At 44.3% G+C, this 25,853-nt stretch overlaps 2 protein-coding genes across 3 annotated transcripts in view; one reads left to right on the top strand and one right to left on the bottom strand.

The window, feature by feature from the left end:
• The window catches only part of LOC144039526 (steroid hormone receptor ERR2-like), an 80,455-nt gene that overhangs the window by 14,590 nt on the left and 40,012 nt on the right, over positions 1 to 25,853 (top strand). Inside the window, exon 2 of one of the 2 annotated variants that reach the window (XM_077552951.1) lies at positions 4,484 to 4,577. The exons of the other annotated variant lie outside the window; for it this stretch is intronic. The gene's annotated coding sequence lies outside the window, so the exon portion shown is untranslated. The remainder of the gene's footprint in view (positions 1 to 4,483; positions 4,578 to 25,853) is intronic. 2 annotated transcript variants of the gene reach the window in all.
• Positions 663 to 9,073, bottom strand: LOC144039528 (transforming growth factor beta-3 proprotein-like). Its single transcript, XM_077552954.1, has 7 exons — positions 8,598 to 9,073; positions 4,497 to 4,660; positions 2,685 to 2,814; positions 2,498 to 2,605; positions 2,270 to 2,435; positions 1,395 to 1,548; positions 663 to 890 (listed from the first exon to the last, which is right to left on the bottom strand). Exons 1-7 carry the CDS (start codon positions 8,944 to 8,946, stop codon positions 732 to 734), a joined length of 1,230 nt encoding a protein of 409 aa, XP_077409080.1. The 5' UTR covers positions 8,947 to 9,073; the 3' UTR covers positions 663 to 731.

Here is a 25,853-nt window from a genome sequence, read left to right as displayed (position 1 = left end):
GAAATTCCACTTTGAAAATATGTCTCAATTTGAAATTTCATGTTCAAAATTGTGATTTACAGCTTGGAATTTTCAATTGAAGTTCTAATTTGACGGGTTCTAAAAATCACTATTAAATTTCGTGCTTAAAATTTTTGGCATGAAAAATCATATTTAAAAAAAAAAAAAAGAAAAGATGGTGACATTTCACATTCAAAAGTTTTATGACAATGTAACCCATATTCGTAACCAATTATATATTTTCGTATTGTCGTGAAATTTCTCATTCATGTCTCTAACTTGAAATTTCACACTTTGGGGGAAAAAAGTATGACATTTAAAAAAGACATTTGCTTTAAAATGATTTGAAATTTCATGAGGGATCGTTAAGACAACATTTGAATTTCCTCCAAATAAAATTTGGCAAAAGCCTTGAAATGAGTTGCGAGTTCACCGACGCACTCCTCATCCTCATTTGGATTGTTCCAAATTGAAAGAGAGAATTTTCTTGTTGAGTTTGATGACATTGCGCAGGTGTCCCTAATATTGTGGCCAGAAATGAGGACTATGACGTCATCCTCGAACGAGCTCTCGGTTTTGACTTGCAGTTTAAAGTTGCAGTGGAGTCACCAGGACTTTGCCATCCGGAATTTGCATTAGAAACGAAACACAAGCGCCCCCCCCCCCCAAAAAAAAGTCATCCCTTTCGAATCAGTGCCGACCCGATGGCAGCCAACGCTGCGTGTTTCCCCTCAGCTGCATTTGCACGACTTGACGATCATGTTGGAAAGCTGCTCCACTTTGGGGGTCCGTCCCGAGTAGTAGAGGATGGTGAGGGGCTCCAGTTCTTGGGGGACGCAACACGGCGACGCCGACGCCTCCGGGTTCAGGGTGTTGTACAGGCTCAGCAACTACACACACACACACAACAAACACACACTTGGGTTAAACTGGCACAAAACACGAAATGTCTCAATGGATTCAAATTGTGTCGAAAAAACGATTACGCAAATGATTGTCAGGGATCTTTAACAAACGCCACGGAAAGTAGTAGTTCGACCAATCGATTGAGACCTTTGTGTCTGGCTCCACCCACCAAAAGTGTACCAAACTGTCATTTCATTTAATTCCATATGTTACCAAGGCACTACTTTTATTCTTGGCAGGGCTGCAGAGAATCAAAACAACAAATCGGCATGATTATTTCGGGTGACTCAAGAAAGTGAGGAACTTTCTGCATTGCTGAATTGTAAACATTTAGATTCCAATAGGAATGCGCCGAAAGGTGAACGGAACCGAACTGAACCGAAACGAGTCTTTTCACGTTCTTGCTGCGGATAGAAAAAGTTTCCATTTTGCCCAAAGATATTTTTGGGCCGCCAAGCCGCTCGTAGCAGTGCGACGTCGTCGCTTACCGAGCTGTGCGGCGTGTCGGAGCTCCTCAGGTAGGGGCAGGGCCCCGAGCAGTAGTTGGCGTCGTAGCCGCTGGGCTCGTGGATCCACTTCCAGTCCAGATCGCGCCGGAAGTCGATGTGCAGCCGGCGCACGCAGCAGCTCTCCTCCGTCTTTCTGCGGGCCAGCGGGTCGCACGTTGACATTTTTGGGACGGCAAAAAAAGCCAGCTTTGCACATTCTTTGTTTTGGTGGTCAAAAATGTCCGTTTGAGAATTTTTCTAAAAATAACTTCCTTACCTAGCTTGATATGATTTCAGATTGTTGATTTCTGTGTTTTGTTATCAGTTTTCTTATTGTTTCTTTTATACTTTTTTGGTTGGGGGGGGGGGGGGGGTGTCTCCATTTTAATTTCCCAGCCGCCCAAATGTTAAAATTGTAGTCAAAGTGCACGAAAATAAATGAGCGGACATTATGTGCATCATTAGCTAGTTGTGTGTTGTTAGCCAACATAGTCGAAATAACCTCTAACGTCATTTCACAAATGATTTATATAAATACACATTTTTGTAATCCATTTGGAACTTTGTTATGAAATATTAATTGATAATAATGTAACATTTATGCTCATTTCCATTAGCCGCTCTATAGCGTTTTGCATGAGATCTTAGCAGTAAGCTAGCGGACGTTAGCTTGACGAAGTTCTCTGGTTTGGTTGAACTTGATTTTTATTTCACGTGTTATCTTCTACACTTTTTTCCTTTTTTTTTTTTTTAATGTGATGTTCCTTCTAAGTGTTGATTTATCTTTTTTGTTGGATCCGAGTTGGGTCTGCAACGCATCCCCAGCGCCGGTCGTCAAGCGGGTGATCTGGCTCGGGCGCGAAAGTGTTTCTTACGAGAAGCAGTAGTTGGTGTCCAGCGCTCTCTTGCGCCTGTGCGAGGACTTTGCGTCCAGGCGGTGAGGCGGGATCATCATGAGGATGAGGTGAGGCAGGTTCTGTTCCTTGCTGCGCTTCAGGTGGCCGAGGTCCAAGCGACTCTGCTCGTCCTCGCCGTCCACGCCTGCTTTGGGACAAAGCGTTGAGCGGCTTGTCGGACTTTCGGGAGGTTTCCCACTCGGGTACCTTTGAACTTGACGTCCAGAACCTCGTTCTCGTTGTCGATGATGTCGCCGTTGGGGCCGAAGGTGTGGCAGGGGCAGTGCACGCTGATTTCCAAACCCAGATTACTTCCTGGGGTCAAATCAAAGCAACGTTTGGGACGATCAAAGACGGGGAAAAAGCAGAAGCAAGACCTGGATCTGATCCCGACCTCTGTCGGTCAGCCATTGGCGCACGGCGTCGGTCACGTCGAAGGAGACCCATTCGGGCGTGCCTTTGGTTAGCACGTTCTTGGCGCTGATGTAGCGTTGCTTCCGGATGTGTTCGTTGGGCCGCACCACCTGTAAATCACGATGGCGTTTGGTGACGTAGATACAACCCAGCTTAAGTCCAAAAGGTTCTTATTTGAAGCTGAACATGATCCTGTCCTTAGATCGATCGATGGAAAATGTAGTATTTGACGCCAACAGCGTGTCAGCTTTATTTGAAGTAAGGCATTTATTTGGGTGGAGCTTCACACATTGCTGTCCGTCAACAGGAAATTGTTACAAAGACAATTGAATGTGCATTTCATGTAAGACGCTTCTTTCTATAAGTGGACTTCGCACCCAGTTATGAATTGGGGCGTGGTGAGTTCAAGAATACAATAAATTATTTATTTGGGACAAGGAATCTGTTACAGTAGAGCTTAGGCCAAATACTGCGTGGTGTGAAAAGGATTTCATTTGCAAAATCAAGATATTTTTGTTCATTTTTTTTAATTGCTTAAAAATGGCTACCAGGCATTTATTTGAAGTAGGGCATTTATTTTTAGTGGACCTTGACACATTGCTGTCCGTCAACTGGAAACTGTTCCAAAGAGAATTGAATGTTGCGCTTCTTTCTATAAGCGGACTTCGCACCCAGTTACTAATTGGGGCCTGGCGAATTCATCTGCACACTCGGAAGGTGTGTTGGAGTTTTGCTGTTTTGTTTTAGCCAACAATAAGCCCTGTGTTTATTTGGGGCAAGGATTTTTATTTTCACAGTAGAGTTTAGGCCAGTTTTGAAGAAGATACAGAGTGGTGTTAAAAAAAATGCAATTTGCAAAATCAAGATATTTTTATCCCTTTTATTGATGGCTTAAAAATGGCTACCGGGTATTTATTTGAAGCAAGGCATTTATTTGGTTGGATCTTGACCACGCTGCTGTTAAGAGAGAAACCATTCTTGCCTGGTTTTCCATTAAAGATGACAAGTCACCTCGTGATTATCCTAACATGATGATATGTAGTAAGGTGTTAAAATTTCATTTGCTAATTCGTGCAATTGTCTAAATTGTTGTTGAGAGGGAAAACAAGCCTTTTTTTTTTTTTTTTTTTTTGAATAAGAAGATTTCAAGCTAATGTGATACGATACGTGTAGCCTGTCGTTGATTTGCCGTGTTTTGGCCGCTGGCGGAATACGTCGTTTGCTAGCTTAGCGGGTCCACCTGGAGACAATTTGCGCATGTTTGGATCCAACAGACGTTCGGGACGGTCACCCGAGCGCTTGTTTGTCCATCCGCCGGCAGCCCGCAAACGAGCTGGCCCGTTCCCATCAAACGCTGGGTCTGCTCGCCGTCACCGTCGATTGGCCTTGACGGGCGCGAGCGCTCCCGCGGTGCCCGTTCAGGAAGTGGAACGGACTGTATGTGCCGCCAAAGACGCCGTGACAATCTGTTTGCTATTAAGGACTGGTGATTATCTTTGGATGGCTCCCGCATGTTGAGGACATTAAAAGCCAATAACAGCCACTTAATGACATTTCCTTGGACAAGCGCGTTACATAAATCCACTTGGCGTACCAGAGCGCGCTTTTTAGATTAGCATCTTAAATATCAAATATTTGGTGGAGGACACATGAGAAGCGGACGTCGAATGAAATAACCCAGCAAAGCTTCTGCTAAACGTTTTCTTGCCGGACTTCGGTCTGGCTCTCAAAACAGCAAGAACCGCATTGACCAAATTCTCCATTTTGTGATTTTAACAGTACCTTTACGCACCTGGTAGAGCTCGATGCGCTGTTCGTTGCGCCTGGCGCCGGCGTTGGGAAGCCGCAAGGCTCGGAACTCGGCTCGGAACAGGTTGGTGGCGTTTCTTTCCATGGCGGAGACGTTGAAGCGGAACACCTTCGACGTGATGCCTTTCGGACAGTACGACAGGTCGTCTGCCGCGCAAGGAAGGGAGGGAAGATTTGACAGTTTTCATGTTTTCGACAGACCAGTATGGCAGACCAAAACTGCCAAAAATAAAAATAAATAAAATGACTAAATGAATGAATACAAGTAAAAATAAAAACGGATATAAAAAACAAATAAATAAATAAAATTCAAAATATATATATATATATATATAGCCCCAAATAATTAAAAGTAAAAATGAATAAGGTTAAAAAAATTATATATATATATAAAAATAGGTCGAAATAAATACAAAAATAAATATATAAATAGGTCGAAATAAATACAAAAATAAATATATAAATAGGTCGAAATAAATACAAAAATAAATATATAAATAGGTCGAAATAAATACAAAAATAAATATATAAATAGGTCGAAATAAATACAAAAATAAATATATAAATAGAATTAGATATCAATCAATAAATAAAAACACTTTGCGCTTACATTTATTTGTTTCATGCTGTTAGGTCGAAATGTTATTCAAATGAGGGGGCGGTCCTAATCGCGCCTTGGGTCGGGCTCCGCCGCTTTGCAAACTGCTTTTCGTTTTGTCAGCAGATTATGTTGAACATTTTAGATCTAAAATTATTTCACATTAAATTTTCTCTCCTCTTTTTGATGAAAAACAACTTGACACACAATTACGGTATCCAAACTATGAGCTAGTCAGTTAGCTAGCATTAGTTAGCGCTCCGATTAACATTACTGTTGGAACGTTGGATTAATGTTACATTATAATTCTAATTTTTTTTTTAACCTTTCACTGTCAATCTGTCTCATGTGCTTGTGCATGTTGCGCTCACTAGCTGCAGATTTGCAAGGGGGCGTGTCACTGTGTGTCACATGACAGATTAGCAAATTTTACAAAATTGTATAATTTTCATCTCGTTTTTGTTCATGAACTAAAACATCCGTAGATTTTAAGTCCAATTTTTATGACGTGAAGTACATTTTTGTCTCGTCTTCATTAGTCGACGAAAATCATACTGATTTAGTCCCAGGTATCGTTTATGAACGAGGGTTTTAGTCTGGTCTAGTTTTATTCCGGTTAAAAACGTGAGATTATTTTTGTCTAGTTTTCATTGACGGAATTAACACTCGTGCGTGTGTGTGTGTGTGTGTGTGTGTGTGTGGTCTGCTCTCGACACGGAGCAGCACACGCATTAAGTTTGTGTCCCGCCATTGATCTCTCTGGTGGAATTTGGTGATGTCATTTCCGTGCAATCTTCGCTTGGTCGCAAAAACAATCGCGATCGTCCTCGCACTCCAATCAACAGCGCCGACGGAGAAAAGGTTCCGAAAAGGCGGCTTCTTCCTGCCAGTCTGCGAGCGGAAAACAAATGAGCAAAAATGCGTGTTTTTGGTCCAAGTGGACTTGGCGGGCCACAGCCAAGCCAAAGTCCGTTGCGTCACAGGTCGCACGCCTCCCTTTGATGTGAGCAGGTGCGCTTTTCAAGCTCACTCCAAATCGGTTCTTAACCCCCCCCCCCCAATTTTTTTTTTTTAAATCTCTTTACGATGAAGCTTGGCGATAACTGTGGCCAATTGCGTTGCGATCCAAACATGAGCTGTAAAACATCTGTTGGCCTCGTTTTACGCGTCTCAGCTGAAAGTGCAGCGCCGGCATTTTCATGTGTTTTTCTTTGAAAGCCGTCGAAAATGATTTCGTTTGTGCATCGAGTTTCGTGCTTATTAACACGCCGGCGAGTGAACATTTATCCCGTTCAGAAGACCTTTCAACCATAAACGGGACTTAAATCGACTCTAATAAGAACATGTGGAAAAGAAAACAAATGATTTGGCCAACTACTTTAGGAAGCTAACGATATGACAGAAACGCAAATGCTATGAATAGCCATCCGAAGCGGCTAACGCTAAGGCTAGCTGACACATTTTCGTTGTACACGTTACAATGACATTAAAGCTTCTATCTAGCTATCAAAAATGCCAGAGAAAAGGCAGAACATTTTACGGTTGCGTCTGCTTAGCATGGCTAGCTAGCATCAGTCACTTTCCGCGCTGACTTCCCAAGGTGACGTAGAGCAGAGAAGTAACGACTCGTTTTCTGCAAATAAAGTACTTTTACTCTTGTACGACTTTATTTAGACATATTTTTAATATTTTTAATTTTTAATTGACCTACAGAGTGCGTTAAATGGGGAAAAGTTCTTCACGCAAACATTTCAAGATTACGAGTTGTGATTGCGAAACCACCAAATACTGTCGTGATATTTTTGCTGACGGTTATCACACGGTCCGAATGTTATTCTGGCCCACGCCGAGTAGCGAGTCTGCAGTTGTGATGCGATGTCGTTGCATCCATTCGGAGTCAGTGAAGGCGTCTCACTGTGATTGGATATTTCTTTAGCGGCTAGCATTAGCATGTAGTTGGAGGCTAATTTAGTGACGTCATCAATTAGGGGGTCAACGTCCCCAAAAATCTGACGTTTGTGTCATTCCGCTGTTAGCATCGTCCAGCGTCGTCTTTTTGTCTTCTGCTGCCTCGTTCTTGTCAGAGCGCACGCTTGTGCAAAAATGCTCGTTGACAGAGATGCTGGTCGAGCAGCCGCGTTGAACGTCGCTGCCGCTATCGGTTAGCGTGCGGGCGGGCGCCAGCCATGAGTCACGCGGGAAAGTTTGGTCGGGTCAGACTGCAGTAACGAGGAACTCAGCAGGGAGCTTCTTTCATCATCTTTCGCTTCCTCTCCACATTTTCCCACCCTCGCTGGCTCCCCTGAAGGCATCATCATCATCATCATCATCATCATCATCGCGTGTCTGACGGTGACCGCACAGGAAATTGGAAAATGTGCAATTGGCGTGTAACAGGAGAGCGGCTGCACTCGCCACCTCTTTATCAGGCACACTTGCGCAATCCAAATGTTGGACAATTGCAGCCGTCCTCGGGAATGCGGCACCGGAAATTTGTTGACGGCAAAACGGTCACGTCCATGTCAAAATTTGGCAGTCCTAAAAATAAAATAATAATATATAATAATGTGATAAAAATGTTCATAATATGAAAATGAGTTGTCACTAATGTTTTACAAATGCAATTATGCCATCTAGTGGCAGAAAAATGACCAACACAAATCAATATCACTCGATTTTTACAGTACGGTACATCTTTTTAATTTGATGAATTATGACATTATTGTATCAATCACTAAAAGACGCAGCCATATTTCTATGAGTTTAACATTTTCCTCACTTTTATGTAAACAAAAGTATGATAACATAGGGAAAAAAAACATATTTTATTTTACATTTAGAACAGATATAAAATTTGCGATTCATCGTGAGTCAACTACTGAAGTCATGCAATTAATTACAATTAAAACATTTTACCGCCTGACACTCCTAATGTATCTCAGTATTAATAAAAAAAAAATTAAAAACATATTTGTACTAATATTTTTAATTTCTTGGTGAAATCCCGACCACAGCGGCAGGCACGTTTGCAGATCCCACACAAAAGTCCCTACAAGAAAGTGCTGATTTTACCCCCCAAAAAAACATATTTAAAAAATATATATATATTATGAGCGTGGCAAAATATTGGAAATGTTACTCAATATTATTTGGTGTTGTTCTGCATCACTTCAAACAATATTTGTAAATTGTAATATTGAATAGATTAATTAATTCAGTGCCAATGACGGTTATAGACGTCAAAGATCCATTTGAACCCCCAACATGCCTACCACAACTTCGGATACACTTACAGATCCCACACAAAAGTCCCTGCAAGAAAGTTCTCGTTTCAACAAAAAAAGAACATTCTTATCATATTTAGCTGACTCATAAGTTAGTCAAAATATTGTCAATCGATCTCAGTGCTATTCTGCGCTGTTCGGCACCAAAGACTTATTTGAATTATTAAGAATGCATGCAAGCATTTGCTAGTTTTGGACTCACTGCTCTCGGTGGGCCCGAAGACCAGGTTGAACCTGTGGACCTCCTTGGCGTAGTACTCGCTGTCGGTGCCGTCGGCGCCGCACATCTCCTGCCGGTGCCGGGCCAGCTCCTCCAGCATCTGGCGGGTGCTGTTGTAGAGGGCCCGCACCTGCTGGGGCGCCTTGGCGGGGCCCTGCGCGTGCGGGGGGGCGCCGAGCCGCAGCTTGCTGAGGATCTGCCCGCGGATGGCCTCCACCCGCTTCCTCTTCACGTGGTCCATGTCCACGGCGGCGCAGGTGGACAGCGGCCAGCCCAGCGCGGCGCAGTGGAGCAGCAGCAGGACGCACAGCAGAGCTTGGCACGCCTGCATCCCGATCCCGCGGGGTTCGAACCCGGATCCCGTTAGAAAGCTCCCCCGCGTTGAAATCCACGCGTTGTTGTTGTTGGACCCATCGAGACTAAGTTTGCGGGCCGAAACGTTGACATGCTTGTGTCACGTCCCGGTGGATGTTTGCATGGCGGGAAACCGGAGGAGGGCTTTTTATTCCAGCCCACACGCGCGGTGCCGTGACGATGGAGGAGGGGCCCCGGGCTCGGCCCCGCGGGCTCGTCTCCGGCCCCAACTACTTGCACTCTAGCAGACGAGCGCTGTGACTCAGACACGTGAAGGGAAGCTTTTTGTTTTTCTATTTGGAGCACATTAGTCACTTTGGAGCTATTCGGAGGGCTCCGATTTCCTTCCCATTAGCAGCTTTTTTCCTGGAAAGTCCACAAAAGCAACTGCTTGGCCTTTCAATAGGCTGCCTCGGGCACCACCTTGTGGTCATTTAAGGAACTTCATGTCTTTTTTAAATGAATCTAGTTAATTGTTTTTAACCTCAGTCCCACATTTTTTTTTGCTGGGCTTTTTTTTGTTTTTAACTGATTTTGATTCTTATTACATAACGTGGACCTTTTTTGGGGGGGGGGGGGGGTTACCTCCCGTTTTTATTTGTTCTAGTGGACGCCAGGATAATATGGCTGCAACGTGTTGTAAACTTGCCAAGTTTATATGTAAGATTTTTAACATCATGCAAATCAATGTGCGATTGTGATTGGTTAGCTAGGATCCAATCATCAACCACAAGTGTTGACCTCATTCAAATGATGCATTTTTATTGGTTTAGAAAACACAACAAAAATGTGAAAATAAATGCTAACAGGCTAACATTTAGCATGATGGAATTACACAGCCATTTGATATTGCATGTAGTTAGTACCTCCATTTTGCAGGGTCGTCTCTATTTCTCTCTCTCTCTCTCCATAAATATGTATTTATGTAAAATTATATATTTATGCGTATATATTAGGCACTGGCCCGTTACTGGTTAGATGGTTTACGTGGTCACCTGTAAGAGTGAGGGGAGGTCTAAGCAGGGCTTGCAGAGTTGAGTAAATGAGGTGCCACTTTTGATTTAAATCAATTTTTTCTTCTCCTTACAAGCAGAGAGAGGAGGGGCGAGCAGTTACACACACAGGAGGAGAATGAAAGGCACGCATGGATGCCTTTTTGCTCTGTTCATTCACGGGCATTGTCCTAAAAAAATAATAATGGTGCCAGGATGTGCTAGTTAGCCCCAAGGACATCATGAGTAGCCCATTAGTTTCTTGTAAAAATAGTGATTTATTTTTCTAAACTGAACAGAGATCATGTTTCTTATTCTATGCGGAGGATAAAGATCATTTGCGTGTGATGTGTTGACTTCATTTAGCATCAAAATCTGTGTGCGAAAATGCACTTCTGAAGTGACTTTGTGGTCTCGATTGGGCCGATGACTGCAATTTTCTGTTGAGCAGGAAAAAAAATCTGAAAATTGGCGCCTTTCCTTTGAGTGGAGTCTGCGTCTAATCAAGCATGCGGACGTTTGCGCTGGACGGCGTAGCGGCTGTCTGGGGATTCCGAGACGTGATCCCAGACGCTGAAAGTTGACGTTCACTCCGATTGTTTCGCTCGCCGGCCGCTGAGCTCGCTGCCGAGTCTGCCGGCACAAAACAAGAAAACAGGCCAGCTCGCGCTGCAACGTTTTCCTCATGTGCTGGCCCGTGTTTCGCTGTAGAGCATGAAAATAGGAGGGGGGGTGGGGGGGGGCATGAGTCACACTTTAGGAATGTGGACAGGGGGACCCCTCAAGTCTGTGATGATGATGATGATGCAAGTCAAATGAGTCATGTGATGCGTCTGCCATGTGCGCGACTGTTTGCCTTTTAGAAGGACGACGTCAGCGAGTCCGCCGCTGACATCATTTCCAAACACTCAAATTGACACTCAATCATTACTCGTCATACTTCAATCAATCAATCATTTATTTCATTCATTTGTTAAAGAAAAAATACATTATAAAGCAATATTTGAAGTCAAGTGAAAGAAATGAAAGGGGACAGAAAGAAGTCCAACTCAGACCGCATGCAACCACACTGCCCCTAAGTGGCCAAATCGGGTACAACATGAACAGCGCTCCCAATAAAGGCACACACAAACAAAGGAAGACAGTATAAAGTCGTCGATTTTGGGACATTTAAAATCGATTCTGAATCGTACTAAATGAGAATCGTGATTCTTATGAAAATTGATTTTTTTTTGGGCGCACACCCCTAGTGCGCACAAGTAATAATACACACAAAAAATACTGAAGCTCACTAAAATGAAGAACCATCCTGAAAACGAATTAAAATGAACTCAAAAAAAAAAAGTAACTAAAATGAAAATTCCCAAACAAACACACACACACGCGCACAGACGTTAGAGCTGGCCAGATTAGAGTTGGCTTCCTCGTGTCAAGTCTAGACAGGAAGTGAGTCTATGGCAGATTAGGATTTTCTGTTTAGCACACACACACACACACACACACACACACACACACACTCTCTGCTTGTTGTGTTTTAGTCAGGGAGGGGGCCACCAAGTGTGTTTTGATGCTTTTGCTGGCTTTGCTCATCAAACACAAAAACACACAAATCCATTCCAGAGGACAACACACCCACAAAAGACACACAGCTCACAACAATACACAACTAGGAACAACACACCCACCTCGCTATGACACACACACACACAAAAACACTTTCATATATTTGTCATTTTTGCTTGTCAAACACAAAAGTCAGAAAATATGTAGAATATTTGCCTTGAGTTTTTTTCTCTTGTTGTGGTCGTCCTTGGCGGGCGGCGTCCCGCAGCGTGTGTCCGAATGAAAGCGAGCCCCCGCCGCTCTCATCTGCTCACCTGCAGACCCCGCCAGGCCTCGGCCCCGCACCTTTGCACCCACACAGATGGGGATGCATAATAAGACGCGCGCGTGCACGCACACGCTGGCGTTGATGGCGAACGGCCATTTTGGCTGCGTTTGATGGGAGGGGCTCGAAGACGTGCAAAGTCTGCGTACTGGATGAACCCGCGATGACCTTTTGGAGCGCGTGCGGCTGCTTTGTTTATTGTGTGTTCACGTGTCTGTTTGTGTTTGTTGTGCGCGTGTGTGTGTGTGTTTAGCCATTAGCCAAATAGTAACGTGTGTGTGTGCGTGTGTGTGTCTGGCGTGCAGCCAACAACCTGCATGCGGCGCATGTGTGTGTATGAATATGTAAATAAGGTCATAAAAATGAATATTCATGAGCACCAAAGCGCCGTGTAGATGAGCCTTCTTTTAAAAAAGTACCTTTTTAAGCTAGTCAGCACTTTTCCAAACAGTCAAAATAAGAAACTGTCAAAAATAAAAGTGTTGGCGGGAGAGAAAAAATGGCAGGAATTGTGCACTGGCGGCATCCGCCAGCAGAGGGCAGCATCGGCTGGCAGGCAGGAAAAGCAACAACTTGCTCGCATCTGCTGCTGAGGGCAAACGCGGAAATGATTCAAACGTCAGAGAGGGTTGGTCGCATACGAACGCCGTAGCACGTGACCTCGCGTTCGCAAGTGTGGCTGTAACATTTATTATTATTGTTTACAAATTGTTGACAATCTAAAGTGTGAAAAAATGGCTTGTAGTTGTAGTTTTTGTGAGAAGGATTCCATGTTTATAAACAGTAAATTATATATTTTCCAAACATAATCATAATGTTGATGCAATCATTGACTATATATTGTTTTTATGTTAATTTAATTGACATTTTCTTGTTTAGTTAAAACTTCAATTGTTTTCTCACAAATTTGCATACTTGAGGCTTATAATTACAAAGTTACTGCAGTTCATTTTGAATAGTACGCACTCAAATTGATTAAGATATTGAAACATAATTTGAGTTCATTTGAGTAGTGCACACTCAAAATACATATTATTCACATGTCAAGTTTTTTATAAGGCACTTTTACTCTTTTTTTTTGCACAAGTCAGTGTATTTTAGTGTCGAAAGCTTTACTCATGATCACACATTTGAATATGAAGTTTTATTAACTCATTTACTGCCAATGACGGCTATAAACGTCAAAAATTTATTTGAACTATTTCTATTAGTTTAACATTTTGTTTCCACTTTTGTTAAGAATATGAAAACCTAGAATTTTTTTATTGTACATTTAGAACAGATATGAAATTTGTCATTAATCGCGAGTTAACTAGTGAATTTATGAGATTAATTATGATTAAAAACCCAAATTTGTAATAATATTTTCTTTCCTTTTTTATTTTTTCACTGCCATTGACAGCATAAACGTCAAAAATTCATTTGAACTATTTCTATTAGTTTAACATTTTGTTAAAAAGAAAACCTATCATTTTTTTATTGTACATTTAGAACAGATATAAAATGTGTGATTAATGGTGAGTTAACTAGTGAAGTCATGCGATTAATTACAATAAAAAAAAGATAACCGCCCCTTGCCCCTAATTTTTACTAATCTTTTTTTTAAATGAATTTATGGCAGTGAATGAGTTAATAACATGTGACAATGCAAACTTCAGCTGTCAACTTAACAGATGGAAATTGGTTCATCGCGGTCGGTGGCCGATCAATGAAAATGATGTGATCAAGCAATACATGATTCTATTGTCAATTTGGAAGTGAATTATGGATATTGGCTTTGGATCATATGTTGATGCGCTTCCTGGTTTTCCTCCCGCTCGTCCAGTCGTCCGTCCCGCTATGTTAACGACCTGACGTATGTAGTGCCTTGACGCCATATTTCCACTCCTCCCTGCTTCTGTCCACTCACAAGTCTTCTTCATTTCTCACATGAGTGCTTTCCGTATGGTCCCGTCGAGCCCCCCCCCCCCCCATCCCCGCCTTGAACCTCCCGCCTCCGTTCTCGCAGCTAAAGCTCATAAAACATCCAAATCTTGTGTTCAACACGTCCATGCGATGCCGTCTGGCTAATTGTGGGAATAACTCAGCCGTCAGCGGCGAGGCCGACCCGGCTTCTTCGGGAGGTCGGCCGGGCAGAGGGGGGAGTGGGGGGGGGGGTCAAGGTGAAGCCCACCCCCTCTGCCTGTCAGTCCTCCGGAGGACACGTCGTGGATGTCGGCGCGACGCTGATGGAGGCTGATGACGGCCGCTCGCCGCCATTGTTTATTTGCGCGGCCTTGACTGACGGGCGGCTGCTGGGAAGGTCAAAGAGCGGCGCGCTTCCAAACTGGCGAGGGTGGGGGCGGGTGGGGGGGTTGCGGGGCGATGCTCGGACCTTGTTTGCTCTAATTGCTGCTCATTTCATCATAAACACAAGCTTCATCAAACAGAAAATGACGCGTTGTGTATTTCAAGCAGTCACTTTGCATGAACGTGCACTAGCTCAATGCTAACGCAATGAGAAACGCCATAGACAGGCTAGCAGCTAGCGACTAGCATCAATCAAGTGCTGTTTGCATGCTTCAAACAACACATTCTACTTCAACACTAATGAATGACCCAATTTGCCAGACTGCCGCAGTCTAGCGCCATCTACTGCCCGGGAGGACTTACTTGATGTCAGATTATTTGAATTAATTCATTTTAATTGTGGATTTTCATAAAATGTGAAATTCTGAGCTATAGTGGAGGCGAGAAAGAGGATAAGTGATATGTCAGGGGTTACGCCTTCCTTCTCATTTTGGAAACTTGCAAAAAAAAAGACAAGAAAAACTTGTGCTGTATTCGAGCTTCTCCATCACCGGCTCCATTTTTAGCCTTTCCATTTCTGCCCTCTTATTTTATTCCCCACATTCGCCAAGCAAGCAAGTTTCTCCCCGCCCCGCTTCATCGAACCCGCTCGCTTACATTACCCGACACTATTGCCGTCCCCGCCTCCCCTCTGCGGCTTTCATTGCGACCCGCTGACCCGCCGACAACTATAAATATTTATTTGCGTCAGCTCGTCGGTAAAAATAACCGTGTGACAAAAGAGCGTCCTGGAGCGGCTCCAGGTGAGAGTCAGCATCGGAGGGAGCCCCGGGGCCTCGTGTCCGCCTCGCGTCCGCAGCGCGCCGACATGTTTGATGGCTTTGTGGCCGGCGCCAATCGGGAGTCACTTAGCGAGGGCGTCCCCTGGGTCCTAAAACATGCATTTGTGGGAAACGGACAGCGGTTTGGGCAAAATTCGCGGCGGGAGCTCCTGGGACGGACGTCCGCTTCCTCGCTGCTCTTGCTGGAAGCACTCGAGGGAAAATAAAAATCTTGTTCCGTACATTTCACACACTACAGACGACAGCTTTTTACAAACCTGACAAATTTCAATGAGGAGAAAAAGTCAGACTTTTTTTCCACTCTTCTCAGGTTCTGTGCGCACACTCATGGCCAACAACGAGGCGCTCTATAGCAGCCGTGGCAGCCTGAAGTCTGATCCATGCGCTCGCTGTTAAGTTAGACAAAATAACAGTCTCCTTGCCTTTGTTTTCGTGACGTGCGCACACTCGTGCTCAACAATGAGGCACTCTAAAGCAGCCACTGTAGCCTGACTTACTTAAGTTCGACAAAATAACACTTTCCTTGCACTTCCTGCCGTGCGCACACTCATGGCCAACAACAAGGCACTCTAAAGCAGCCACTGTAGCCTGAAGTGTGATCCGTGCGCTAACTGTTAAGTTAGACAAGATAACACTCTCTTTGCACTTCCACCTTTCTCTTTCTGACGTGCGCACACTCATGGCCAACAACGAGGCGCTCTAAAACAGCCACTGTAGCGGTAAGTGTGATCCACTCCACACGCTTGCTGTTTGGACAAAATAACACTGTCCTTGCCTTTCTCTTTGTGACGTGCGCACACTTATGGCCAACAATGTGGCGCTCTAAAACAGCCACTGTAGCCTGACTTACTTAAGTTCGACAAAATAACACTTTCCTTGCACTTCCTGCCGTGCGCACACTCATGGCCAACAACAAGGCACTCTTAAAGCAGCCACTGTAGCCTGAAGTGTGGTCCACGTGCTAACTTAAGTTCGACAAAATAACACTCTCCGTGCACTTCCGCCTTTCACTTCCTGCTGTGCGCACACTCATGGCCAACAACAAGGCACTCTAAAGTGCTCATACCAGCTCCGACTGTCACGTCAGTCGAAATATCAGTCACACGTGCTCTAGCAGAGTTTCTCTCATTTGTCTCGTCTTGTTGTTTTTTTTTGTTGATTTTGCGACGAGCCACAAGTTTCACCCGGCAACTCCTCTCCAATCCCTCCTTGGCGCTCCCCACCTCCTCCACATTGCAATAAATGTCCGGCCATCATTTATTTTAATTCAATCCCCCCCCCCCAGCCCGGTTGGCTGTGGTGGTGCCCAGATGAAATGGACCGCTAACCTTGTAGGACAAGGACGCGCTTGCCGTCAGCCAAAGACGCGTTCGCCATTCTTGCGGCCGACATGATGAAGAGAAATCGTCTGGCATGCAAATGGCCGCCGCTGCCATGTCCAATGAGGAAGCCCCGGCCCAGGCTGTCACCGTAGAAACGGGCGACAGGATGACGGAAGGGGGGGGGGGGGGGGGCGGCGCTTCTCCTGAAAAGTCTTGTGATGTATTTGGGAACGCGAGCGTGCGGCGCAATTAGACGTGAGCGAGGATGAGACGAGTTGAGGACGAGCGGAATTGAAGTGACGAGTGACGTCGGGTCACAAGCGTCGCGTTTGGCGGAGAAAAGACACATTTCAAGTGACACCTCGTCCTTTTTCACGTTTTCCATTCGTGCAAAAGTATTCCTACATGTTGTTAGACACCAAAAAAAAAAAAAAAAAATTCTGCTTTGCCTATTTTGTGGACATGACCCCCCCCCCCCCCCCCAACACTTCTCAACTCATTTCAATGATTCCAATGTTAACATATTCACAAATTTCTGGACGAGCTGCCGGCCATTTTCCACATTCCGCAAATTCAGTTTTCTCACAATTCAGATTTTATATACGGGATTTTTTTTTTTAAAAAAAACGATGTTTAGGTGAATGACGCATTCAACATTAAAAACGTTCTCACTTCAAATTCAAGCTGACAATCGTCCACATTTTCTCAATAAAATTCCAATTTTTGATTGATTTTGCCCTCTTCCCCATTTCTTGACAAATTCTTACTTCAAATATTTTTCAGCTTAGTCACATTCTAAAACACCAAATATAAATTAGGTATAATTTTTTTTTGTATTTTGACCTTCCACATTTCTTTACTGATTCAAATTGTACAAAACTGCAAAATTAAGAGTAAACTTCTACTAACCACTAATTACTCATCAAGCCGTTAACTGTTTTGCTCATTTCCAATATTTAAAAATATTCTAAATAAAATTCTCCCATTGAGAATTGCTCATATTTACCAAACTTCAGCTCGTTTTGTAATTGTAAACAATTTTTCAAAATCAATTTCTCAAATAGTTCCCCCCCACAATTTCTTCCCTCCCACATTCCTTGACGCATTCCAACCATTTTACGATGAATCGATTCAACTCATTTCACAGCATTTCAGCTTCAGCAAAGACAAAATAAAAATTGCATTTCATATTTAAAGTGTAACAGTTGGCTTCGTTTTTTTTTTGTTTTTTTTAAATGCTGCAACTTGAAGTTCTCAAGCGTGACCTCATCCTTCTTTTTTTCAGTCTGCATTTTATGTTTGATATTAGGCTAATTAAAAAAAAATGTGGTCAAGAGGCATCTTTGATGATGAAAGTCAACCTTGTGCTGAATGTGATTGTGCAAACGCGGGCGGGGGCAAACGTGGGCGGGGCCACTAGAGGACAGTCTTCAACCACACGCAGACGTTCGGCTTTCCTCACGTATTCTCCATCAAAACACTTCAACAAAATTAATTGGCGGGAAAAAATTAACTTATAGCCTTTTAGCTAAATGTACGCAAGCTTTGAGATATTGTTTTCCATTGATAGCAACAAAATAATAATTTTTTATGCCATGCCATGCCTTTCTCTGCCTGATGTGGTGTGCACTCGCGGCAACTATGAGGCGTTCTAAAGCAGCCGCACAAGCGTGAAGTCCCTGTCCACTTGCTGGCTGGCTCATGTCAAACGTTTTTCTTCCCATTACTCTTCCACCTTTTTGGATGAGCGCACACTCACAGCTGACAACGAGGCACTCTAAAGAGCCCACGCCAGCAGCACCACGTCCCGGCCGGGCCACAGGCTGGCTGTCAAATTGGACTCTGAAATCAATAAATAGGCAAAAGTTTTCCTTCTTCGCTCATCTGGCTTCCGAATCTGCTTGGCGTGCGCACACTCGTGGCCAACGATGAGGCACTCTCAAGTGGCCTCCCCAGCGGCCAATACAATTTTTTTTGTATGCACAATAAATATTTCAAAACTTGAGAGCTGTCAAATGAATCGATTATCAAATCGACAACTATTTTAATAACTGAGTAATCGTTTGGAGCCATTTTTTTTATGTCAAATTGTCCTCTGACTTCAGCATATCAACAGTAATTGTTGACAGATTTTTGTCGTCCTTCATGAAAGGAGACTGATCATCTTCTGTGTTTCATCAAAATAAGACATTTGCAAACAACTGCTTTTACTTTGAAAAACAATGACTGAACTGGTAACATAATACAACATCAACCCCCCCCCCTTTTTTTTTTTTTAATCACTATACGGATATGAACTACAAAATAAACACCAATCACTGGTTAATAAACAAAATACACTTGAATACAAAATGAAAACAAATCTGATGAATCGGTTGAATAATCGATTTATTTTTCCAATTTCCAATGTGTGCGTCTTTTCTTGTATTTGTGTTTCTTTTGTCGTGTGACGTGATGAGTAAGTGCTCGTCGTCGGTGAGGCCACTTTGCCGCTTATCGACTCCACTCGTCGTGTGAGCGAGCGATCGTATTTCTTCCCTCCCGGGACGCACAACCGTGTGACATTTTTTATTTTTTATTTTTTAGTGGAGCCTCGCAGGAGTTTGTTGTTGCGCAACGTGGGTTGTGTGGCCGTTTATTTACAGGCCGCTCGTGCGGCGGGAGCGAGCGTGACTCGTCCCGCGGCTTTTGCTTGTAAGACGTGAAGCCCAGATTAGCGCCCCCCCCTCCCCCCCCCCCCCCCCCGGGCCCGGCTTGTCACTCCATTTCCTAAATTGACAGCGGGAGAAAGTCTATCCCAGCCGACATGATGAACGAGGCGGAGGAGGAGAGAGAGGAGCGAGTGATAAATGGCGCCGGCCGCCACCAATCACGACACATGAAAGTTGGTGTGCAGGCAGATGAAAAATGACGGACAGCTCATTAGGGGCCGCGAAGAAAAAAAGAACAAGAAAAAAAAAAGCTTGGAAGTTGATCTTGTTGGCGTTGGCCTCACTTGCAACTGTCGCCTTTTGCAAAAGTTTTAGGACACAAACGCTGGAAAGTTGAACACGGGGGGGGGGGGGGCTGGACTGGCCATCTGGCATTCAGGGCAGATGCCCGGTGGGCCCTCGTCTTTTGGGGCCCAAGCGCTGCTTTTTCATTAGTATTGTCCTCTTATTTTACCCCAAGAGAGGGAGAAGACAAAATGCCAGGGCTGATTTATTGTTTATTTTTTTTGGGGTGCCAGTCCAGCCCTGGTTGAACATGATCACTTCAAATTCTGTGATAAAAGATTTTTACAGTACACGGTACGACATAGATAAGAAACCCCCAAAAAATTTCAATCCTGTCATCAGATTTTGTGATGCTTCACTTGATCCAAAATGGAATTTTTGGGCCACAATTCCAAAAAGGAATTAAAAAAAAACTCACACAACATCTCCAGTGAGGGAAGGTTCAAAATGGCAGCCAGCGTCGGCACAAAAACTTTCAGGCTTGTGTTGATCCCCTTTAATGTGATAGTCCTCAGTTATGAGAGGGTGTGCACACTTGTGCAACCACATCATTTCACTTATTTATTTCATTTTGTGACGCAGTTTGGCTTTAGCCCCAGGTGCTAGCTAGCTAGCTCCCTAGCTAGCTCCCCGGGTGCTCGTTTACCTGCTAGCTCGCTAGCTAGCTAGCACAACGGGCTAAAGCCAAACTGTGGAAGGATTTTTACTTTCTGGACCTGGATTTGCCACCTCTGGAAAAAAAAAAAAAAATTTTAAATTCCAATCGTGTTGGTAGCAAAAGTTTTGAAATCTTGGTCGGATTATTTGCAACCTGAAAAGAATGTGAACAGGGGTGTGTAGACTTTTTATATTGGCTACCATTGCTTTTCCTGTTCAAGCAATGGGGAGCATCTCTGTGCTGCTTTTTTGGTTAGCAACAGTCCCACAAATGTGCTGCAACGTCCTCATTCCACATGTATTCGAGTCAGGCATTGAATTTTGTTGGAGGCGCGGCGTCCATTTTGAGGAATCGTAATTGCTTGATTGTTTCCTGGCATCTTGACTTGACTTTCTTTTTCGAGATCCGTCTTCCTTGCTTGCTGTCTCGCCCCCCCCCCCCCCACCCCAACAAAACTCCCGGTCCTCGGGCCCGCCGGCCCCGGGGGCTCATGGGAAAGGAGCGAGCGCTCCCCGGGGGGGCCGCCGCCGCCTTCGCCGCCGCTTTTCGCCGGCAAAGCCAGCGAGCGTGCTTGATGTCACTGCAAGTGAAATATGCATAAGCGGGAAAAAGCATTGAGGGACTTTGGGGCCCCGACAAGTACAAATATTTTAATAACAAACACTTGCCGCGGCTGTTTTTTTTTTCCCGCCGTCGTAGCGGCACCTTGACTTATTATTCTTGCGCGGCGCCGTCTGCCTCCTTTTGAGCGGCAAAGTTTTTAGCGCGCCGTCCTTTCTGCGAGCGTCGTTAATCAAAAGTCAAAGTCACCTCGCATCTCGCATCGCGCATTCGAAGAGGCCGCGTTCGCTGCCGCTGAAATTGCGCGCGACCCCGACTTGCCCCCCGGCACTTATTCCAAATCAGCCCGTGGCCAAAACAACTCCATTGAGTGAGGGAGGGGAAGGGGGGGGGGCAAAAAAAAAAAGAAGAAGCCCAATAAAGAAATGTCAACTTGTAATCTGCCGGCGACGTCTCACTTCGTATGCGCAACATGGAAATGATGAAGACATTTTACTCCCGGCAAGAACGACCAAAATAATCACTAAAAAGACGTCTTTTATTTTATTTTTAAATTTTTTGAGCCGCAATGGAAGCTGTCATTCTGTGACCTCATCAGCAAAATGTCCTCAATTTGAGGTGCAAAATGCAAATAAAGATGGCTTACAATAACTCATCCATTTGAAATGTTTAAGCGTCCCAAAGACGTCTTTATACGTCTTTTTTTTTAAAAAAAATGTTTTGTTTATGCTAGAGCATACAGAAGGCTTCGATGCAGCCTCTCACTCGACGAGAACGCTTGAAGAAATGGTAGTCATTACAAAAACGGCCAGCAGGTGGCAGCAGAGTATAAAAAAAAACGTCGATAATCGGTCGATCCTTTCATATTTTTTGTTACGGTGTCTTTTGCAGCGTTTGGAACGCATTGACAGTGTTTAATGCGGTCACTATCAGATATTTTTTTAGAATCGATTAATCTACCGATTATTCAGTCGATTAATCGGATTCATTTGAATTTTGCATTAAAGTGTATTGCAAATTGATTTTTTTTTTTCCCTTCCTGTTGATATGCTGAAATCAGAGGATTTGGACAATTTTAATGTAAAAAATGGCTCCAATCCATTACTCGATTATTCAAATAGTTTAATGGGTTACTTAATCGATGAATGTGTTTTTTGTCCACATTTTTTTCTGACATGGAAAAAGACGATGACATCTAAATCCAGTGGCTCTGGGAAAAAAAACAGTTCGGTGGTAATTTGGCGAGCGTCTCGCAGGTGTGCGGATGCTCGACAGCCGCTCGTGAAAGGTCTGCGTGTGTGTGCGTGCGCGCGCGAGCGTGTGCGTGCGCGCGCGTCTGTACTCTCCTGTATGATCTTATTATCTGTCAGCCAATTTAACTGAGAGGCCTTCGGGGAGTGACAATGGCGGCGATGTTGGGGAGGGAGGATGACGCCGATGCGCGCACGCACACGCAATTCCCGATGACCTCTGCCGGCTTCCCACATCGGCTGTTTTGCTATTTGATGGAGAAATCGATGCGCTTTGTGGCAGAGAGCGACGCACGCCCGCGAAGAAGGAAAAACAAGGAAAGCGTCGCTAGCGGTCACTCAGCGACGTCGCCGAGTGACTACACGTCCTTTGCCATTAACTCCACCCCCGAAAACCCCTCCAACCCCCCCCACCCCCACCCCCGTCTGCCGCCGCCGCCATCACGTCCGCACCGTGAAATGAGACGGCAGACAAAACGAAAGAAGAATTAAAGACGCGCTTTGAGGAATTTGCTGTGACGTGCGACGCCGACACGCGTGAAAGGTGACAATCAATTGACAGCAAAATTGCGACAATCAATTGACAGCAAAATTGTAAATTCACCGAGAAGAACAATAATCAATAGTCAGTATTACAAAAGATAAATGTATTCAGATTTATTGACCAATTTCACAGTCAATCTATTTGCATCATAGAACACTTTTATTTTTTTTAATGTTTAGTTCAAGCATTTAAAGCTTCAAAACATTTTGATGCCAATATTTTCCCTTTTAGAAAATGAATATCGGCTCCAAATATCGGAAAAAAATAAAAAAAATCAATATTGGTAAAAAAAACACATCGGCCTTTCTCTACTTTGTGTTCAAAAGACTCCAAATGATGACTCGACGATTAAAATAGCTGCCAATTCATTTGATAATCGATTATTTGCCGATTAATCGATGGAATTTTGACAGCTCTGCTTGAAACGCGTTTTCGGACGACAAGGTCAAACGATGTGGTCATGTCGGTCTTGAGGCCGTTTTGGGAGCAGATGTCGCCATCGCCAGCTGGACGCCGACGACCTTGAGGGCTTCTTCTTCTTTGGCACCCGACGTATGCCAACCGCCGCCCCCCCACACCCCCCCCCCCCCATCGGCAAAAACCACAGCCGCGTCTGGACCGTCTTGCGCGCGTGTGTGTCGCATCTTTGTGTGTCACGCGCCGCTAAATGAAATTCAATCAGCTGATTGAGTGACGGACGATCGGCGCTCTCCCAAATTTGTTTCAAAATGGACGCCACACCCTGAGGAGCGTCGGCGCTCATCTGCCCCCCCCCCCCCCCCTCCAGGATGCCGTTTGGATTGCTAGGTTTGGCCGCGTGCGCTTAGCATCTGGGCCCGCCTGGACCGCACGGTGAGCCAGGACGCTTTTCATCTGCACGCCAAGGTCACCGCGTCGGCAAGGACGAGGCCGGACCACCCCCGTCACACCCGACACGGGGGGAGGGGGGGAGCGGGGGGGGGAGCGCATAATAGATAGCAGCTGGCTGGGGCGTACTTGTTCACTTTGCCTGGGGCGGCGCCGTTCGGCCATCTTTCATTCCTCGTGCTGACCTGTGCCGTGTTAAGAATAACGTCGCTGAGGCGAGCCGGATGAGGAGCGAGACCCCCCCCCCCCACACACACACCTTATACCCCCCCCCCCCAAGCCCCCTTGCTGCCAAAACGGGACAGAAAGCACCTGGTCGAAAGAAATTCTCATCTGGTGCAGGAGTGGACAAAATGTTTTCTCCGAGGGTCCAGTACAGAAAAAAAAAAAAAAACAGAGGTCACAAGGTCATCGGTATAGAGTAGTAGTAGAGAGTAGCGATACCAGGTATCAATATCGGGCTGACAACGGCCGATAGGCGTTATCAGCTTCACAAATCAGGAACGAGGAAATGAGAAACTGAGAAAAGTATCCGTCCTTGTTCACGGTATCGACGGTTTTTCATAATGAATTCATGTAGTAATTCAAAAATAAATAAATACGTTAGATATAAAATTAGATCATTATAATTAGATAACATAATTACATACAAATTAGAAAAAAAAAGTGATTGACTTTTTTTAAGTTATCAAAAAATACGAGTGGTATCCGTCCTACTCATACTGGTATCAGTCAGATCAATAGCGGTATCGAACATCTGTGATATTTCCAGCGGTGCCTGAGAAACTTTTTTTTCAGATGCAAGCTGTCATCAAGATTAGTTGTCGTCATGAATGAATGAAATATGAGCAAATCAGCAGTTTGGGTGTTTGTCAACAATTCGTCCGTCTGTGCGTCTTTCGAAGAAACCATCCAAGTCTACTAGCTTCATGCTAACGCATAATGGCAAACGCCATAGATGGGCTAACGGAAAGCATCAGCGTCGTCCTGTTGTAACCTTTGAAGCAGAAGATATTTGAACACAAATGGTGCATGGACGCATGGAGACAATATGAAAAAAATACAGTACGTGCAAGCATATTTTCTTTATCCTCTGCAAAGAAGAACGCGTGAAACCAATAAAAAAAAAAATGCAGATACACAATACGTGCAGTATTTTCGATACGCTGGATTTTCACCGATTATTTACACGCCGTACTTTCAAACGGTCGCAGGTGTGCCAGGAAAGGTTGCACAACACATCGCGTCCGAGTCGTCCATCAGAGTTTTTTTTTTTTTTTTTTTTCTTCCCAGCAGGCGAGCGAGCGAAAGCGTTTAAAATGCAAATGACCCAAATACGATTAGCGAGCTCGGCAGTCTGCTCCCTGTTAATTATCGCACGCACTAGTCAATTAACAGCACTAACGATGGGACACTTAGCGAGCGCTAACCCAATTTCCCACGGCTAGGGAGAGTGGCGGGGGAGGGAGGGGGGCGGGGTTTAGGGGGGGGGGGTGAAGACGGGATGGATGTCAACGTTTAGTTCCGCCGCGAACGACGCCAAGCCACAAAAAGACTTTTGACGAAAGTCGAAATTCTGTAAATGCAAAATGATTGGCAGCCGGCACCGGACGGGTCTGATGTGGGAAGGGGCGGGGCCACGTAATTAGCATCCTCAACATGCGCTAGCAGGAGACGCGGCTTTCCGCTTAACAGCATTCGCCTCGGCGGCCATGATGGCGCGCTCCGATTTAACACTTTGGCGGCGAGAGGCGCCGCTGACTGACAGGTCGAGACCGGTCGCCTCATTTGCGACTCGGGTTCGACTGGCGCGTCCTTGGCCAGGTGTGTGCGTGTGTGTGTTCCGGTTTGTCACCTTTTTCTTTGTATTCTACAACCGGCAAAACTGGGACGATTTTTCTAACAAAAGGTCTCAATAGGGTTGAGGTCAGACGCCTCAAAAAGTCAACATTGGAGTGAAGTTCAAAGTAAACATGGTGAAGCAGCATTTAGCTTTGATGCTGCACACCAACGTCATTGAAATAAATGCTTTTAAAACCAAAAGTATTTTCCCCGTAACTCCAGATTGAAGTATTTTAATATAATATAATTAGTATTTTAATATCTATTTGACAAAAAGTGTACGTCATTTTAGTACTTTTAGTAAAAGGCATATTTTCTATAATTCTATCTTTAAACGTATTCATATTATTCCGCCCATTTTTCGGCATCGATCGACTTTGACATAATTCATCCGATTCCAATTTGAACGTATTCCAAATATTGACGCCATTCTTGCTTGCATTTTTCTTATTCCAAATATTCGCACCTTAACCCACAATTCCCGATTTTGTCGCCTTTATTAACTCATTCACTGCCATTGACGGTAATAAACGTCAAAAACTCATTTCGACCGATTTCTAAAAGTTTCGCATTTTTTTTAATTACTTTTGTTAACAAGAGTATGAAAACCTAGAAAAAAAAAATTGTACATTTAGAACAGATATAAAATGTGTGCTTAATCGTGAGTTAACTATTGAAGTCGTGTGATTAATTCCGTTTAAAAATTGTAATCGTCTGACGACCCTAATTATTAATAATCATCCCGTCAGGCGATTACATTTTTTTAAAATTGTAATTAATTGCATGACTTCACTAGTTAACTCACGATTAATCTCAAATTTTATATCTGTTCT

The sequence above is a fragment of the Vanacampus margaritifer genome, chromosome 19 (genome assembly GCF_051991255.1).
Source record: "Vanacampus margaritifer isolate UIUO_Vmar chromosome 19, RoL_Vmar_1.0, whole genome shotgun sequence".
In the NCBI taxonomy this organism is placed as follows: Eukaryota; Metazoa; Chordata; class Actinopteri; order Syngnathiformes; family Syngnathidae; genus Vanacampus; species Vanacampus margaritifer.
Note: the sequence above shows the minus strand (reverse complement) of the source record. Positions and strands in the feature narration are given on the sequence as shown.